This window comes from Littorina saxatilis, linkage group LG13 (genome assembly GCF_037325665.1).
Source record: "Littorina saxatilis isolate snail1 linkage group LG13, US_GU_Lsax_2.0, whole genome shotgun sequence".
In the NCBI taxonomy this organism is placed as follows: domain Eukaryota; kingdom Metazoa; phylum Mollusca; class Gastropoda; order Littorinimorpha; family Littorinidae; genus Littorina; species Littorina saxatilis.
This window is the reverse complement of record NC_090257.1, coordinates 23,792,989-23,812,325: the sequence shown is the minus strand read 5'-3', so window position 1 is coordinate 23,812,325 and position 19,337 is coordinate 23,792,989. Positions and strand designations below refer to the sequence as shown.

At 40.5% G+C, this 19,337-nt stretch overlaps 1 protein-coding gene across 1 annotated transcript; it reads right to left on the bottom strand.

Annotated features, from left to right (window-relative positions):
- Positions 1–1,562: 1,562 nt before the first annotated feature.
- Positions 1,563–18,092, bottom strand: LOC138945323 (uncharacterized). Its single transcript, XM_070316743.1, has 7 exons — positions 17,913–18,092; positions 16,030–16,162; positions 14,531–14,577; positions 13,632–13,731; positions 12,465–12,589; positions 9,743–9,846; positions 1,563–7,390 (listed from the first exon to the last, which is right to left on the bottom strand). Exons 2-6 carry the CDS (start codon positions 16,139–16,141, stop codon positions 9,775–9,777), a joined length of 456 nt encoding a protein of 151 aa, XP_070172844.1. The 5' UTR covers positions 16,142–16,162; positions 17,913–18,092; the 3' UTR covers positions 1,563–7,390; positions 9,743–9,774.
- Between the last annotated feature and the right edge of the window lie 1,245 nt (positions 18,093–19,337).

Below are 19,337 nucleotides of genomic sequence, written 5' to 3'. Positions count from 1 at the left end.
TTCCCTTACACTTATGGGGGACTTTGCATCCAGACATGCAAGCTACATAAACTGCCTTTTTAAATTGAATATTTGAGAAATGTCTGGGGTCATCTGGTTTTGTGTGCTGTGCTGTACCTTGCAGTCTCTTTCCAACATTTTGTGTTGTTGAAAATGGAATAATGGAAATTAATAATAATAATAAAAGCATAGTCGTCATTTCTGTATATGGTTAATTAGCTACTGCATAGGTCTCTTCATGAGGCTCTTAATAATTAAATTCTCAGAAACAAGACAAGAAGATAATATAGCTTTCTTGCAGCAGTGTGTGTAAAAATCTGACCTGATGTGTGTAGTGACCCTTCTTCATACTTATAAAGAAACAAAACTAACAAATGCATGAAAAACCGTATAGCTATATGAGCTTGATAGCAATATTTTTGCCTAATTTGTTTAACTGTGCAAACTGGAATCAGTATTCATCTGTTATATGAACAGGGTATGGTTTGGGCGTCGGTCATCTGCATAGTTAAATTCAGAAAAGACCGATACATACGCATCTTAGTCTGTCAACATGCAGCAGTCAGTTAGCTTTTGTTTACGATGTATGAAATTTCAGAGAAAAATATTCAAATGAAGTATCGTTATTGGGTAATAAGTTTTATCTTAACTTCAAAGCCATATTTTTCAGTTTGCAGACAACCGATGTTCACATTTTAAGTTTTGTTGTTGACATACTGATTGGTATGCAAAATGACCGATTGATTCATGGCTAAGTCAGTCAATGGACCTACAGTTGACAAAACCCAAGCCAAGCCCAGTGTATAGGTGGATGTCATGTATGAAAGAGTTGAATATGAAAATGTGTGAAACCTGTTGGTGGTTATAATAATGTAAATCTTCCCAAAACTGTCAAGATGTTTTCCCCTCCAGCGACAAGTGATGTACCTATGAAGCGTTTTCTTACGCTGCAGAAAACAAACAATGTGTCAGTGCAACATTTTTTGTGCAGACATTTTGTTTGTTTGTTTGCTTAACGCCCAGCCGACCACGAAGGGCCATATCAGGGCGGTGCTGCTTTGACATATAACGTGCGCCACACACAAGACAGAAGTCGCAGCACACTAGGCTTCATGTCTCTCCCAGTCACATTATTCTGACACCGGACCAACCAGTCCTAGCACTAACCCCATAATGCCAGACGCCAGGCGGAGCAGCCACTAGATTGCCAATTTTAAAGTCTTAGGTATGACCCGGCCGGGGTTCGAACCCACGACCTCCCGATCACGGGGCGGACGCCTTACTACTAGGCCAACCGTGCCGGTTTTTTACAGACATAGATTTGCAATGGTCAAATCGGTTGATAAGGATGTGACAAAAAAAAAATGATGGTATGAAGTTTGTTGACTGCATCAAAATGAGCACAAAGGCATTATGATAAAATCAAATGAAAACAATTACATGTAATGTATAAATTGAATATTAAAGATAACTCAGTCATAAACTAATTAATTTTTACCTGTGTCACATCCACACAAAAATGAAAAGTATCTTTATTGAAAGAAACACCAAGAATCCTTGAAAATGTTTTAGAACTTTATTCATGAAACACTAAAGACCAGTTTCAAAAGATAAGAAACAAGCAAATGCTGATAAGAAAACTGAGAACAAGAAGAAAGAAGAATAGTTTCAAAAGGTTTAACGTATGATACACCAGAGTCAAGTTTAAATCATACATAATCAAGTCCATAAATTTGGCACCTTCTTGATATTCTGATGAAACAAAAACAAAATGTAAAATCCCTGTATCTTATTAGCACCTGTACATGGCAAAAAACATTCTGCGTTATTGTATGGTAAACAAAAATGGGGGGGGGGGGGGGGGTGATGAAAAGCCAATTTAGCTCAACTTCTCACCTTATAAGAATCATATGGCACATGAGATCAATAATGATGAAAATAAAACAAGACATCAAAAGGCAAACACATAGTTGCCTTTGAACTGAAGACACCCAATTATTCATTTAGGGATCAAGGGACCCTGTTGGAACCTTGACATATAGTAAACCAGAAACACAGGTCCCCTACAAATGTCAAAAAGCAAGAGGTACAGAGCAATTAATCGGTCTAAAAAGTGTTTTCATACTCTTAATTGGTTTTGAATTCAGGAATCTAAGGAAAACAGAAAAGCCATTTTCAGGAATCATTGCTTTCTATTGTGTATAGTTTCTCCAAGGGTGACATAATTCATTTGAATAATACAAATCATATATTAATCAAACAAGACCCTTTCTCTTGAAAATAAAATAGTTTCAAACTAATTTTGATGCGTATCTGGGACCATGTTAGTCTTTTTTGTGACCTTGGCAAAATGATCAACAGCATCATTTACATGACTTTGCATCTAACAGTAACAGAGAGCCCTTGCACACACTCAGCAAACAGAGCAACAGCGCAAGTGACTAACCTTTTTGATACGAAATGAGTCCGAATAAGTTTGCATGTCAAGATTTAAAATTCTGATTTCTTTATCACAACCTAACCACATCATTTGGAAAGAGAACATTAGGGAAACCATACCTGGCTGACATTCTTCAAACCAAAGAAGTGCAAGACATTTTAACACTCGCACTCATAAGAAAAAGACCAAACTTAGGGTAAGACATTTCTGCAGTGATTCTACAGGGGAAGCTACTGAAAGTGAAAGGGTATCTATCATGTAGTAGAGAGTACACATTCTCAGACCACCAAAGACCATTGCCACGGTTACGTAAGCAAAACTGCCGATCTCGTTTCTGAGTTGCCGAGATGGCGGTGTCCAGTCGCAACGCTTTTTTGTCGACAGAAGAGGCCGCTGCTTTGATACCGGACGACTTGCAAAAGCATTTGAGGGTTCAAATACATGTATCTGAAAAATTTTCACATTTTATGACAACACTACTGTACTGTGATTTTAAACTTTGTCATGTCCTTCAAGTTTACCTCATGTGTGGTAACAAAACCTTATTCTTAATCCACCCTTTCCACCACATATCTGCATACTGTAGTTTGTGATTACTCTCGTGATCAGATCACCGAGTTGAATACAGTGAAACCTCCCATAACGACCCCTCCCAATAACAACCACCTCCATTATCCGACTGATTTTCTTGGCACCATATATAAAATAATTTACATTAAGTTACTTTGGAAACAAATTCCATGTTAAAATTTTTGAAAGGAAACCTCAATGAGTATGGACCAAACCATTGTAGATCCTGGCTGACACATATCAGCACCAGGTTTTTCTGCCCTGGTCTGCCACCTTAACTGATAGCACGACATCATAACGCCTTTGTTCATAAAAGCCTTGATCATGGAAAAATGAAAATTAACTCACTTCGTTTTAAGGTATCAACAGTAAACAATGTTATGAGAAAAGAACAAAATCAGTAAGGAATACCTGCACTGCAAACAATGGAATGAAATTATGATAACATGTACACAATTGTTTGCATAGTTATTCAATAAAGAAAAAATCGAATTAAGCTACCCCCACATCATCACTACATCACATCACCAGTAGCAGCATGTTCATGATCCTTCAATCTTTACTTTATTTGGTGTTTAACGTCGTTTTCAACCACGAAGGTTATATCGCGATGGGGAAAGTGGGGGAGATGGGATAGAGCCACTTGTTAATTGTTTCTTGTTCACTAAAGCACCAATCAAAAAATTGCTCCAGGGGCTTGCAACGTAGTACAATATATGACCTTACTGGGAGAATGCAAGTTTCCACTACAAAGGACTTAACATGTCTTACATACTGCTTGACTAAAATCTTTTCAAACATGGACTATATTCTATACAAGAAACACTTAACAACTGGCCTGGGGGGGGGGGGGGGGGGGACTGGTCTGGGGGTGATAGGAGAGAGTTTAACCTAGGGAAAGTAGCTTTCAGTCAAAAAGCCTCGTAATTAATTATATTTTCTACTAATTTGGTTGCTCTTAGGTGATTTGACCATGCTGGTTCCATTTCTGTTATCTGCTTATCTTACATATGCCTCTCGTTCGAGTTGTAAAATTAAATATTCAAAATGGCGTTTGAAAAGCAGTCTAACTTGCATAATAGGCATTTTCCTGTTGTGATGACAACATCAATTATATTTATGAATTCAGCGTGCCCAAATCCTTTAAACAAGATTGTTTTAAAAGACTATCATGGCAGTGTTGTTTCAGATAGAAAGATGGTTATTGTTTGAAAAGTGTTTTTTTTTTAAATTAAGAAAACAATGCAATGATGAAATAGAAATTTCAGAATTTTTTTGACATGCACCTTTAAAACAGAGCAAACTAACAGCCACTTGGTCAATAGTCTTTCTCAACTGGATGCAACAATAGGACACACTAACCACTTGGTCAATAGTCTGTCTCAACTGGATGCAACAAACAGGACACACTAACCTTATTTAAAACAGAGCAAACTAACAGCCACTTGGTCAATAGTCTTTCTCAACTGGATGCAACAATAGGACACACTAACCACTTGGTCAATAGTCTGTCTCAACTGGATGCAACAATAGGACACACTAACCTCGTTTAACACAGAGCAAACTAACAGCCACTTGGTCAATAGTCTGTCTCAACTGGATGCAACAATAGGACACACTAACCTTGTTTAAAACAGAGCAAACTAACAGCCACTTGGTCAATAGTCTTTCTCAACTGGATGCAACAATAGGACACACTAACCACTTGGTCAATAGTCTGTCTCAACTGGATGCAACAATAGGACACACTAACCTCGTTTAACACAGAGCAAACTAACAGCCACTTGGTCAATAGTCTGTCTCAACTGGATGCAACAATAGGACACACTAACCTCGTTTAACACAGAGCAAACTAACAGCCACTTGGTCAATAGTCTGTCTCAACTGGATCCAACAATAGGACACACTAACCTCGTTTAACACAGAGCAAACTAACAGCCACTTGGTCAATAGTCTGTCTCAACTGGATGCAACAATAGGACACACTAACCTCATTTAACACAGAGCAAACTAACAGCCACTTGGTCAATAGTCTGTCTCAACTGGATGCAACAATAGGACACACTAACCTTGTTTAAAACAGAGCAAACTAACAGCCACTTGGTCAATAGTCTTTCTCAACTGGATGCAACAATAGGACACACTAACCACTTGGTCAATAGTCTGTCTCAACTGGATGCAACAATAGGACACACTAACCTTGTTTAAAACAGAGCAAACTAACAGCCACTTGGTCAATAGTCTTTCTCAACTGGATGCAACAATAGGACACACTAACCTTGTTTAACACAGAGCAAACTAACAGCCACTTGGTCAATAGTCTTTCTCAACTGGATGCAACAATAGGACACACTAACCACTTGGTCAATAGTCTTTCTCAACTGGATGCAACAATAGGACACACTAACCTTGTTTAAAACAGAGCAAACTAACAGCCACTTGGTCAATAGTCTTTCTCAACTGGATGCAACAATAGGACACACTAACCTTGTTTAAAACAGAGCAAACTAACAGCCACTTGGTCAATAGTCTTTCTCAACTGGATGCAACAATAGGACACACTAACCACTTGGTCAATAGTCTGTCTCAACTGGATGCAACAATAGGACACACTAACCTCGTTTAACACAGAGCAAACTAACAGCCACTTGGTCAATAGTCTGTCTCAACTGGATGCAACAATAGGACACACTAACCTCGTTTAACACAGAGCAAACTAACAGCCACTTGGTCAATAGTCTGTCTCAACTGGATCCAACAATAGGACACACTAACCTCGTTTAACACAGAGCAAACTAACAGCCACTTGGTCAATAGTCTGTCTCAACTGGATGCAACAATAGGACACACTAACCTCATTTAACACAGAGCAAACTAACAGCCACTTGGTCAATAGTCTGTCTCAACTGGATGCAACAATAGGACACACTAACCTTGTTTAAAACAGAGCAAACTAACAGCCACTTGGTCAATAGTCTTTCTCAACTGGATGCAACAATAGGACACACTAACCACTTGGTCAATAGTCTGTCTCAACTGGATGCAACAATAGGACACACTAACCTTGTTTAAAACAGAGCAAACTAACAGCCACTTGGTCAATAGTCTTTCTCAACTGGATGCAACAATAGGACACACTAACCTTGTTTAACACAGAGCAAACTAACAGCCACTTGGTCAATAGTCTTTCTCAACTGGATGCAACAATAGGACACACTAACCACTTGGTCAATAGTCTTTCTCAACTGGATGCAACAATAGGACACACTAACCTTGTTTAAAACAGAGCAAACTAACAGCCACTTGGTCAATAGTCTGTCTCAACTGGATGCAACAATAGGACACACTAACCTTGTTTAAAACAGAGCAAACTAACAGCCACTTGGTCAATAGTCTTTCTCAACTGGATGCAACAATAGGACACACTAACCACTTGGTCAATAGTCTGTCTCAACTGGATGCAACAATAGGACACACTAACCTTGTTTAAAACAGAGCAAACTAACAGCCACTTGGTCAATAGTCTTTCTCAACTGGATGCAACAATAGGACACACTAACCTTGTTTAAAACAGAGCAAACTAACAGCCACTTGGTCAATTGTCTTTCTCAACTGGATGCAACAATAGGTTTGTTTGTTTGTTTATTTGTTGCTTAACGTCCAGCCGACTACGCAGAGCCATATCAGGACGAGGAAGGAGGGGATGAAGGGGGCCACTTGTCAAGCGATTCCTGTTTACAAATGCACTAACCCATTACTTGTGTCCCAGCAGGCTTTAGTAAAACTAAATTAATACCTACTGGAAGATTACCAGTTTCCAGTATGTTAAAATAGGCTTAACCTATCTACTGCTGGACTTACATCAGAACACTAACAGATTAAACTATACATGAATCGCGAGACAAGCGGCAAGAGAAGAGATTTTTGGAAAAAATACAGGTGAATGAGCAAGAAGGCAGAAAAAGGAAAAGAATTCATGAAGAAAAAGAGAGCATGACAGGAAAGAGGAACCAAAAATCTACCTAACAGCAAACTAGAAAGCTCCTGCGGTTCCAAAAACAGGAGGGGCTTTTAATTTCATAACCGCAGTGCCCCACTGCGGGAGGGGGGGATGGGATAGAGCCACTTGTTAACTGTTTCTTGTTCACAAAAGCACTAATCAAAAATTGCCCCAGGGGCCTGCAACGCAGTACAATATATAACCTTACTGGGAAAATGCAAGTTTCCAGTACAAAGGACTCAACATGTCTTACATACTGCTTGACTAAAACTGCTGACAATGATGAACTGCTTTCTGCTGCTGTTGATGAGGACCTGTCTCCTATTTCAGTCCTTCTGACCTTTTTTCTGCTGCTGGGTACGAAGCTGGTCTGTGGGTCACTGTTAACAAATTAAATGAGAACTTTAGCAATAAGATAAAGAGGGCTGGAAAGCTTGTTTTTCCAATAAAATATAACACAGATTTGGAGTACTTATAAAAGCAGTGCATTGCTCATGACACCCATCTTGTAAACTTAGAAACTTTCTTCATATTAGGTAAAAATTCAGCCTGTTTATTAGCAATAAAATCAAAAGCAGCAGTTTATTGCATTGTAATTTAACATAGAGAAGCACTGTTGTATTGACACAACGTTATATTGAATGAATTCCCGACTATATTCAAATCACCGCTAGGCCCTAACAAAAGCTCTTCTTAGTATTTGATAAAAAAAATAAAGGCTATATTGAAATTTTGGCTATATTCATGCATGAGGAAGTTTCTAAATTGTATGTCACAATGTGGGCTACTGAATTTAAAAAAATGACTAGCCCACTAAGTTGACAACAGTAACAATTTGACTTGCCCACACAACTCAGGTTACCACACAACAATGAAGAGTTAACCGCGAGGGTAGCCCGCGGATTGAAATAGGCTACCCCCTGGCTGGCAATACAGGGCAACAATGTTCCCACTATCCTTTCTCTTAGCTTCTTATCTTCTGTCTCTTGTCTTGTTTTTTATCCGCACTTTTTTCTGCCTTCAAGCCCTGTAATCTATCTATATAGCTATTCTGATGGACACGTGGGGGAATTCGGGGGCTGTGATTGGATGGTCTCACACATCCCTTTTCCGATCATCAAAGCATAATGCTACGAAAGTCGGCCATTTTTGCCAATATCCAAAAGCATATTGGCAATAACAAAGACGCATGGTTCCGGTTTACCCATCTGTACCACGCGGCGATGTTTCAATCGACAACAGCATACACTGACAACTTGAAATTCTTCTCGGGAATGTTTTTCAGCTTTACAAATGTTGATAGCATACCCTTTTCTGCTAACTTCTCGATGAAACAGGACTAAACCAATTATTTTCTGTCCCTAAACACCACAAAATGCCCAAAGTCAAAAGATGTACATGTAGTACAAACAGGGGAGTAAAACGGAAAAGCCGTTTTTGTGTGCCTGTGTGAGCTCAGTTGCCGACTGACACAAACTTTCGCATTCGGCTTTTCTTATCTCGTAACTCCACATTAAATACCATTCTCTTAATCTCTCGAAGTATGGCTGCCCATGTGGCAGGGTATAATAAACAAACGGCCATAAACGCAAAATTCTCATTCGCAAAAAGGGATGGCCCAGGGAGCTCAAGCACAAGAAGAAGAAGAAGAAGGAGAAGGAGCAGGAGGAGGAGAAGGAGCAGGAGAAGGAGCAGGAGGAGCAGGAGCAGGAGAAGGAGCAGGAGGAGGAGGAGGAGGAGAAGGAGGAGCAGGAGGAGGAGCAGGAGGAGGAGGAGGAGGAGGAGGAGCAGGAGGAGGAGGAGCAGGAGGAGGAGCAGGAGAAGGAGGAGCAGGAGGAGCAGGAGCAGAAGAAGGAGCAGGAGCAGGAGAAGGAGCAGGAGAAGGAGGAGGAGCAGGAGAAGGAGCAGGAGAAGGAGCAGGAGAAGGAGCAGGAGCAGGAGAAGGAGCAGGAGAAGGAGCAGGAGAAGGAGCAGGAGGAGGAGCAGGAGGAGCAGAAGGAGCAGGAGGAGAAGGAGCAGGAGGAGGAGCAGGAGAAGGAGCAGGAGCAGGAGGAGGAGAAGGAGCAGGAGAAGGAGCAGGAGGAGGAGAAGGAGGAGGTGCAGGAGGAGGAGGAGAAGGAGAAGGAGCAGGAGGAGGAGGAGAAGGAGAAGGAGGAGGAGGAGGAGGAGGAGGAAGATGAGGAAGATGAGGAAGAGGAGGAGGAAGAGGAAGAAGAAGTTTCTTGAGCGCCAATTTTACACCCGGCCTGCGGGCGATCACATTCTCAATTTTGTTCGCCCACACTAATTTTTATTTGCCTAGGGCAACAAGGGTGACCGATCTTGTGCACGCCTGATATTGAAACAAAATTTCTGCTCACAAGAACTTTTCCCCTGCTTATTTTGAATTTAACATTGATTCGAATTTAAAGAAACTTAACCTCAAGAGATCCAAGTGCAGAGTCAGTTAGGTACAGTCAAACCTTTTGAATACAACCATCAAAAAGATTCTGTAACTCAGGCTTTGAAATTTGTCTATTTCTTATCTTTAAGAGGCTCTCCCACTTGTTCAACCATAATATACTGTCTTAGTCTTACAGATGCACTTTAGTCTCTTAGCCTCAAGGTTTCCCTGTATTTTCTAGTTCACTATGTAACAGAAAAGTGGCATTCAGACCACATAAAGCAAAACATTTGACGGTAAAATAACAAAAACAGAAAGGTTCAAGTAAGAGCAGAGGAAAATCATGTACTTTGATCATATAAAGTCCTCCGTGTCCTTGGTTTAAGGAGAGGATAATCCAGAGATTGAAGAAGCTCCCGTCTCACTCTCAGTGTCAGGACAGTAGTCTTCGTCCTGAAACAAAATATCCAGGTTTTGTTCTTTTTACATACTCATAAACAATATCATTGTACAGGTTTCAGCCTAACTTTTGCATGGACATAAGATTTCATGACACTTTGTTGTAAGGTGCTTTAAAAAAAATTTTTTTAAACCTAGACAAGGATGTCCGAGGGGACACGGCGTCACCGTGTATAGCATGGTCTGCTCGTAATTGGATGTTAGCCGAGCTTAACGTATAGCAGCCAGCCGCAACTAACAACAGCTCAAACCGCCCAGTAGCTCGGTTGGTAGCTCAGTTGGTAGAGCACTGGACTTGTGATCGAAAGGTCGCAGGTTCGAATTCGGGCAGGAACGGACACGGGTCAACTTTATGTGCAGACCCAGAGACAGAAGCCATGTCCCACCCCCGTGTCATCACAATGGCACGTAAAAGACCTTGGTCATTCTGCCATAAGTGCAGGTGGCTGAATACACCCAAACACGCAGACACCTGGGTAGCGCGACTCCGTTGCTGCTAGCTTTCCACTGGGAGGAAGCGACCCGAATTTCCCAGCGATGGGACAATAAAGTAATGAGAAATGAGAGAGAAATGAGTATGAATTCTCCTTCTTCCCAAGAACAACAGCAGACTAGAACAAGTCAGCAACGCAACGCCAGGACAGTTTAAAGCCATCCGCTGGTAATTGGACTCCGTTGCTGCTAGCTTTCCACTGGGAGGAAGCGACCCGAATTTCCCAGCGATGGGACAATAAAGTAATGAGAAATGAGAGAGAAATGAGTATGAATTCTCCTTCTTCCCAAGAACAACAGCAGACTAGAACAAGTCAGCAACGCAACGCCAGGACAGTTTAAAGCCATCCGCTGGTAATTGGACGTTAGCTCCGCTTAACGTATAGCAGCCAGCTGCACACAGTGATAGACACAGACGGCATTTTGTGAAACCACGCATGGTGTATACAACCAAAATGAGGGGAATTGAAACCGAGAAATCGCTAATAAATCATGAATCGCTAAATATTTGTCAACCAAACTTGGCACACAATCTGCTGATATGCACAGGCATGAGCAAGTTCCAGAATTTTCACTCGCCTTGTGGGCTAGTGAAATTCAAAATTGACTAGCCCACAAACAATTTCACTTGCCCACAAAAATGAGTTTCCAAACAACAAAACGATTCTATCCATTCAAACGTGGTGAAAGGCGAGCAGGTCTTTGCAAGCGCCTGTACAGATCGCATTAGTTGAGTGACATGAGCACGCTAGTCTTGCGTTAGCTGGTGCATAGCGTGTCCCCCCCTCGGTGTCTTCAACCTTTTTGTTTGAGTTTACCCATTTTTTTGTGTTTTGTTGGTGAGACTTTGATGTTTCGTGTGCACGTATGTTTTCTAGCTTAATTTGTCCGTACCAACAACGAATGGCCCCTTTCTCTCCTCAGAAGCGGCATGCTTTTTGCAAGCAGTACTGTACACAACATGACATTTTTGTGTAGTCTGCCTGGAAGGAACGCTTCCTCTGTCCGGAGTCATACTTTTTAATCTCTCGGACTCCGTTCCCTCTGGTTTGGCTAGTTGTCCAAGTATTTCTACATGTTTACAGCTTCAGATCTGCCTAGGCTTCTGAGACACACATGCTGCGTCGACAATACTGATTGGTTAAAATCGCGTCAACAAAAAGTCCTGATAACCCTGAAATCATAAGGTCATTCTGATTGGTCACTAAAGAGAATTTCCTGGAACTGGAGCTCCGATCACATCTAATTTTAGCAATCGTAGACGACAACGTGCTTCACAACAGACAATCGTCGCTTGGAAATTGATACCACAGACCCAAAATTTACACTCGCCAAGCGGGCGATCATTATAAAACTTTCTACTCGCCCACACTCATTTCTGGTCGCCTGTGGCAAGTGGGCGACCGATCTTGCTCATGCCTGTATGCACCTAACCCTACCTGCAAAGTTTGGTTGAAAAACAGCACAAAAAGTGGGTTCATCGAGACCGGTATATTTCGACCAAACTTTGCAGGTAGGTTTAGGTGCATATCAGCATATTGTGCAGGGATGTGGTTAGGCGTCGGACATCGGACATAGACCGATTACAAGGCTCAAATGTCCAATTCATATAAACGCATTGCGGTCAGATGTCCTATCGTTTTCAACTGAGCGCGGTCATGGTCCGATAAAAACTCCATTCCTTCGGACAGCACGATATTTGATAGTGCTGAAGTTTTTGGTCGTTTTTTAGTTGTTTCTCTTTTGTGTGTGTCCTGCACACAATGTTGGTGCATGTACTGATATGTGTGTTTGCACATGATAATTTTGTGTTTTGTACACAATTATAATGTCCTATTGAAATGTCTGAAAGCAGTCAAATGTCCTATTGATGCCGAAGAGCTCAGGGCATTTGTCCTATAGGTATGAATTTGTGGCAACATCCCTGATTGTGTACTGAAAAATCGCTAATAAATCATGAATCGCTAAATATTTGTCAACCAAGCTTGGCACACAATATGCTGATATGCACCTAATCCTACCTGCAAAGTTTGTTTGAAAAACAGCTCAAAAAGTGGGTTCATCGAGACCCGTATACTTTGCAGGTACTACAGTATATCAGTAACAAAATCAACACTTACTAAGGGCAGGCTGTCAACATTTGATCTGCTTTCTGCTGATGTTGCTGAGGACCTGTCTGCTATCGCAGTCGATGATACCTCTGACCTGCTTTCTGCTGCTGGGTTCAAGACTGGTCTGTAGGTCTCTGTTAACAAATTAAATGAAAACTAGCAATGAGACAAACAGGGCTGGAAAGCTTATAATTATGATATCCCAATCTTCTTCTTCTTCTACGTTCCCGGCCATACGTCTAGATGTCCAGTCCAGTGTTGAGTGCAAATCCCGCAGTCAGCCGCAGTGATGCCACTGTCCCCCACAGCTTTTCGCGGAGCTCCACTTCACTCGGCCACGTTTGGCGCCTCAGGGTGTGTGATATCCCAATAACATATAACACAGATTTGAAGTACTTATAAAAGCCATTTGAAAAAGTAAACAGAGGTTGCTACACTTCAAGATTTTCACTGGCTACTTATCCGGAAGGACTATATTAGACAGACGGGCAGGTTCCGTAAATGAGCCTCTATACTTCACTCATTACATTTATTAGACACTGTCATGCAACATGCTGCCTGACAAATTTTTCCCCATAACCTCTCTCATGTTCTTTTGTTGTTTTCCGACTTATCAATTATGTCTCGATTTATGCGCAATGTAGTGACTTTTCCTCTGATCACAATACGCATTAACTTTGTGCGAGTGTCTTATGTGCACTTATTACAATTGAAAAAATCCCCTCAAATATTGGCACTCCAAGTCTTCTTCTTCTTCTTCTTTTTCCCTTAAGCTAGCTACTAGCTAGCTGCCCTTTCCCCACCTCCTGTATCACCAACCCCTTCCCATTTTCTGCTTGTTTGTGTATCTGTTTTGTCTTTTGTTTTGTTTTTCGTTTCCTGAAAGGAGCTATAAATGTACTTATTCCGCCATCATGCTAACCTTTGTTTTGTAATTACTATGATTGCTTAAAATAAGCATTATATGCTTGAGTATGTAATCATCCATGCATTGTTCTTGTCATGATTAAAATTGAATAAAGTTTTGTTTAAACCAAGAAGAAGAAGAGTGATATTACTGATAACAAGCAACACAACAGTTCATTGCTCATGACATGCATATTGTAGAGATCAGAGGCAGAACTAACAAAAACAGAAATGTTCAACTTCAAGTAGGAGCGGAGGAAAATCATGTACCTTGATCATATAAAGTCTTCTGGTTGCTTGGTTGAAGGAGAGGGTAGTCCACTGAGATTGAAGAAGCTACTGTCTCATTCTCCGGGCAGTAGTTTTCATTCTGAAACAAAAATTACAGGTTATGTTCTTTTCCACACACTCATAAACACACATCATTGAACAGATTTCTGCATGTAACAGTAACACCTACACATGTCCACTTGTCAACATTGAGTGGAAACCATTTTACAACATATTGGAAAACTTTTGACAGTCAATCTCTACAAAAATCAATTGTAAAGTCATCATTAGGGCAACCATTGTAAATATAAAAATCTTGTTTGTCAAACAAAGCTAAAAGCTGATCAAAGGTGGAGCTTTGCCCTTGTTATAATCATATCCTGAGTTTGTTCTTTAAAAGCTTTGTCGAAATGTTAGGTAGCTGGCCATAAAAACTATAACAGCAAATGAACAATAAACCTGGGCATATTTGTTATGGTGCGCATAGTTTCTTTCATAAGGCTGCATGCATCTTTATCAATAAGTGGCACAACTGATTGCAAGTGTCCCTGTCTGCCTAACCTCTTTGTAATACCCACTAACAGTAACAGTAACAGCAAACGATGTTGATAGGTGTAAACCACAGAGCCTTCACAACACACACAAAAACGGATGTACTAATATCGCAAGCTTGAAGCACACAAGCGCAATGGTGGTGTAACAGACTTCTCTGGGGTATCAACATAGCTGGCTTTAAACCACAGACCACCTACCAATGTCTATATTGAGGATTGATTGAAGAATAAGGAATGTAATGTACCATATTTGTCTATAGTCAGTAGCAAATCAATTCTACAAGAAGAAGGAAGTAGACACTAATAGTAATACAAAATGACAAAAAGAAAAGAGCACTGACATACCTCTAATGTCTGAGGAGTGGTGAGTATTCTGGAGATACTGGACTTATCTGTACAGAGAAAATGCACACTGAACTGGTTACAATGGTGATTTAAAAACAACTTTCAAAAGTTTAAACTTTGTAAACAAGCAGAGAAGAAAAACAATTCTCAGTTAATCTGGTAGATTTCAAGTGACCATATTATGTATCTAATATAAGGATGCCCTTGTAATCCATTCATGCTTTTTGAAGAAAACGCCCTGACTGAATTGTTTTGTTGGGTAAAGCTCTTTCGAGTTTGAGCGCTCATATACATACTCTTTTTTGTTTGTTTGTTTGTTTGCTTATCGCCCAGCCGACCACGAAGAGCCATATCAGGGCGGTGCTGCTTTGACATATAACGTGCGCCACACACAAGACAGAAGTCGCAGCACAGGCTCCATCAGGGGCTCACATCCATGAGAGATGGCATAGGACAAATGTCCTGGACAATGTAAAAGCGATAGGACATTTGTCCCGGAAAAAAATTAATAGGACCTTTTTTGTCTCGCAACAAAACGGACACTAACAGCATGGTTTTGTCTGCTTGGAGAGACACATCGTAGCAAATCAAACTACTGTAAATTGGAAAGTAGTGACAGTTTCCAGATCAAATGAAAGCATAATCGGACAATAACCCCTTTGTGACAAAAACAATAGGACATATGTCCTCTTGCATGAAAAATGTATAGGACATTTGGAAAAAATATCCGTGTATGTCCGATGTCCGACGTGGATGTGAGCCCCTGCTCCATGTCTCACCCAGTCACATTATTCTGACACCGGACCAACCAGTCCTAGCACTAACCCCACAATGCCAGACGCCAGGCGGAGCAGCCACTAGATTGCCAATTTTAAAGTCTTAGGTATGACCCGGCCGGGGTTCGATCCCACGACCTCCCGATCACGGGGCGGACGCCTTACCACTAGGCCAACCGTGCCGGATACATACTCTAAATATTGTTAATGTTAGTTGTTACTATACATGATCGTTCGTTATTTTTCATGAATCTTCACATGTCGAGTTTCAAGGATTTTAATGTGTGATCTGTTAATGTTGTTCTGTAGTATAAAGCTAGGATTGAAAACGCTCATCTATTGATTTGAATACATATTATATATCTTCCTGGTTTGCAAATGATTCAAAACATCTGGCAATAATTAGGTTGATTTTAGTACTGTATCGGTCATTGACCGACTGAGCATAAATTCAACATCTAGATCATTTAGAAAATTGTTTTGGTCATCGCTTATTTCGATGACAGATTGATTGAAAAGTCAATGACCAGCTCACTGAAAAATCAATCGGTCATTTCACAATTCTATGCGTCAAGTGACCAATGACCGACAAGAATCCTATTCACTGATCTGGTCTTTGACTTTAGTTAAGCTTGCAAACCTGTATATATGGCTGGTACTAGTAAAACTAAATACATGTATTCAAAATAAATCCCCTGAACATCAACTGAGTAAATTTCTTACCAGAACTTGTGCTTGTTGTCAGGCTTCCATGTTTCTTTAAGTTTGACAAAGAGAGCTGCAACATGAACTGCCCTCTGGTATAGTGAGCAAAGTATCCAGGATCCAACGCCATATTCCTCAGCTTCAAATTAGCCTGATGGATAATTTCAAATATTATAATGAATTAATCTTAAACACAAACATAACACATCACATCATGTCATCAAAAATTACAGGTTAAGTTCTTTTCCACATACTCACAATGATAAACACACATCATTGAACATATTTCTGCATGTAATACTTAGGTAACACCTACACATATCAACCTGTCAACATTGTGTGAACATTGAGTGAAAACCATTTTTTATCATATTGGAAAACTGTTGACAGTCAATCTCTAGAAAAATCATTTATAAAGTCATCATTCAAGGGCAACCATTGTAAATATTATAATTTTGATTGTCAAACTCAAAGCTCAGTTAAAGCTGATCAAAAGTGGAGCTTTGCCCTTTTTATATCCTGAGTCAGTTCTTTAACAGCTTGGTGGAAATGTTAGGTATAGCTGGCCAAGTCAGGGAATGCTTTAACACATTAACACTAATAACAGCAATAAACCTGGGCATATTTGTTATGGTGCGCATAGTTTCTTTCATAAGGTTGCATGTATCTTTATCAATGTGTGGCACAACTGATTGAAAGTGTCACTGTATGCCTAACTTCTTTGTACTTCACACTATATAACAGCGAAAGATATCAAATATCACTAACTACCACGTAAAAGCACACCGCTAACTTTGAGCCCAACATTATGCTTAGTATTAGTATAAGCTCTGAAATGTATTTTAAGTTGATTAAACCAGAGGTGACGGTTAGAACAAATAGCGCTGGATGGTTATTGAAAACAGAGCTCTGATGAGCATATTTAATGAACGTTTTCTGTCGTTACACTCATTATCGAAGACAAAATCAAATTATGTCCAAAAAAAACCCAACGTTAAAGTTTTTTGATATGCCGGACAGTCTATTCAGTAACACTGCATGCCCATGGATGTACATTAAATCCATGCATAGACTAACTGATTACTCAGGTGAGCCAAAAAGAACTGAACACCCCAGCGAGCCAGCTTTCTTGACCGCCAAGGACGACCACGCACGTTTCCGGCCAATTTATGTGGAGCACGTGATGCGCACAAAAAATATTGTCGGTTTAGAAGTGTTGTCTGCGCAATGATCGCGGCGGCTTTCTTGACCGCCAAGGATGACCACGCACGTTGTGAGACGTCATTCGTTAGACCTCAATTAACGCGTGCCTCTAAGTTCTAACAAGCAAGAAACACAAACAGTATTCCTTCCAGATAAGTAAAAAAAAATGTGTACACGAGGCTAGGTAAATTCAACAGATTTGTTTTGTATTACCATATATAATAATATTATATATTATGATCGTTATCATATGAATTTATTCTCAAATGAACAATATACGAGCCTCTGATTGTTTGCACATAAAACTATCCACAACTGGCGTGTGTGGAACCCAAAACAGCAGCAAATTGAATCACTGAATGACTTCAGTTTGAAAATGTCCGAACGTTCATAATCATATCTCCGCTTCAAAAGAACATTCGTTCGCCCGTCGACTGTACGAAATCTAACAATATGTGTCCTTATCACGGTCAAGCTTAGAATGATTTGGTAAAGATTGAAGGCCTCAGCACAGGCCATGAACATGATGACGAGATTTTCTAAGATGGCGAACACTGCGTGGTCGAAATAGCATAACAAAAGTTACTTTTCATGTCCAAGCGGAAGCATTTTCCCATTGAGTGGCATGTAAAACAAAAAAGAAAGTGGTAAACAAACACATACAACAAGTTCAGCATTCGTGTCACATTGCAACTCACCTTTCTTTCTCTCACTCTCCCAGAAACACATCAATCGAGTCATCATGCAGCTTCGCCATTTTTCAGTTTCGCCGCGCTGGGGTGCGCCTCATTGTGAGGTCAATGACGTCATTCTTAAAATAGGCCAAGATATAACTTTTCAGCGTTGTCGCATGGTGCTTCAACTGATTCTAAATGCATGCAGACGTTAGAAAGTCAACTTTGGTGGTTTTGTGTTAAAACTGTTGAAAGTAGACAACAGCTCGGATTTCACGGAAAGAACACTCCCATAACCAAATATATTTGAAGATAATGTCATGTTGACATAAAGGTGAAAATCAGAGTAGTCACCCTAATGACTGCAATACAAAATGGTACTGTTCTCATTCAGTTTGATTCTGATTTATCTGCATCTTCTTTACCAGTGACGTCTCGATGTGTTTCCTCGTTAGCGCAGTGGATCAAGCGTCCTGGGACAGAAACGAGGTTCAGAGAGGCCAAAACAATAGGTCGACCGACTTTCGGTCGACCCAACTACAAAGTTCAATGAAAATTATCTATAGGTCGACAAAAAGTCGACCTATAGACTGTTTGTACTAATATATATATATATATTTTTTTAGATTTAGGTGTGTTTGTTTTTGAAGTGGGGAAGCAATAAAGAGGTCGTCGATATCACAACTGATATCGACGGAAATGTCGTCGTCGTCGATATCACTTTTTCAATGAGCTCAGTTTTGCCCAATTGACCAATGCAAACCTACGTAACATATGAAATAGCAATATACAGATATATATATATAGAATGACGTCAAGAGCGAGAATGCATAGAAATTATACATGAGCAAGGGAGATCATCCTTTACTCTGTGTGTGTCTCCACCGCCTACATTCCAACTAGTGGAATTTTGAAAGCAGGGAGCACACTAGAGGTAATGGAAGAGGTTATTCTTGTTCAGTGTTGCAATCGGCTCCGAAAGGGTTTGATTCTCCAGTAGGCTGTCTGTGAAGAGTTCTTTCTAGATCTAATTCTTACCCCCACCCCCCACCTCTTCCATTACCTCTAGTGTGCTCCCTGCTTTCAAAATTCCACTAGTTGGAATGTAGGCGGTGGAGACACACACAGAGTAAAGGATGATCTCCCTTGCTCATGTATAATTTCTATGCATTCTCGCTCTTGACGTCATTCTATATTTCAGATATGGGACTGGTCCGATTTTTATTGGAATTCCGATATTTTCCTTACCTCACAGACCATTCTTGAGATCGATGCAAATTCGTTGAGAAAAAAGGGGGGAGGGGGGTGGTGGTATGAACCGTTCAGCTGAAGCTGTCTGCGTCTGAAGTCAGTGCATTCGCACCCCAGCACTCGCGTGAACCCATAGGTGGTGGTATGAACCGTTCAGCTGAAGCTGTCTGCGTCTGAAGTCAGTGCATTCGCACCCCA

Excerpts from the sequence above, each read along its gene's own strand:
- LOC138945323 (XM_070316743.1), bottom strand. The coding sequence starts at position 16,141 with ATGGCGTTGGATCCTGGATACTTTGCTCACTATACCAGAGGGCAGTTC. Across the intron at positions 14,578-16,029 it reads GACAACAAGCACAAGTTCTG|ATAAGTCCAGTATCTCCAGA; the intron begins GTAAGAAATTTA and ends TTCTCTGTACAG. Across the intron at positions 12,590-13,631 it reads GAAGACTTTATATGATCAAG|AGACCTACAGACCAGTCTTG; the intron begins GTACATGATTTT and ends ATTTGTTAACAG.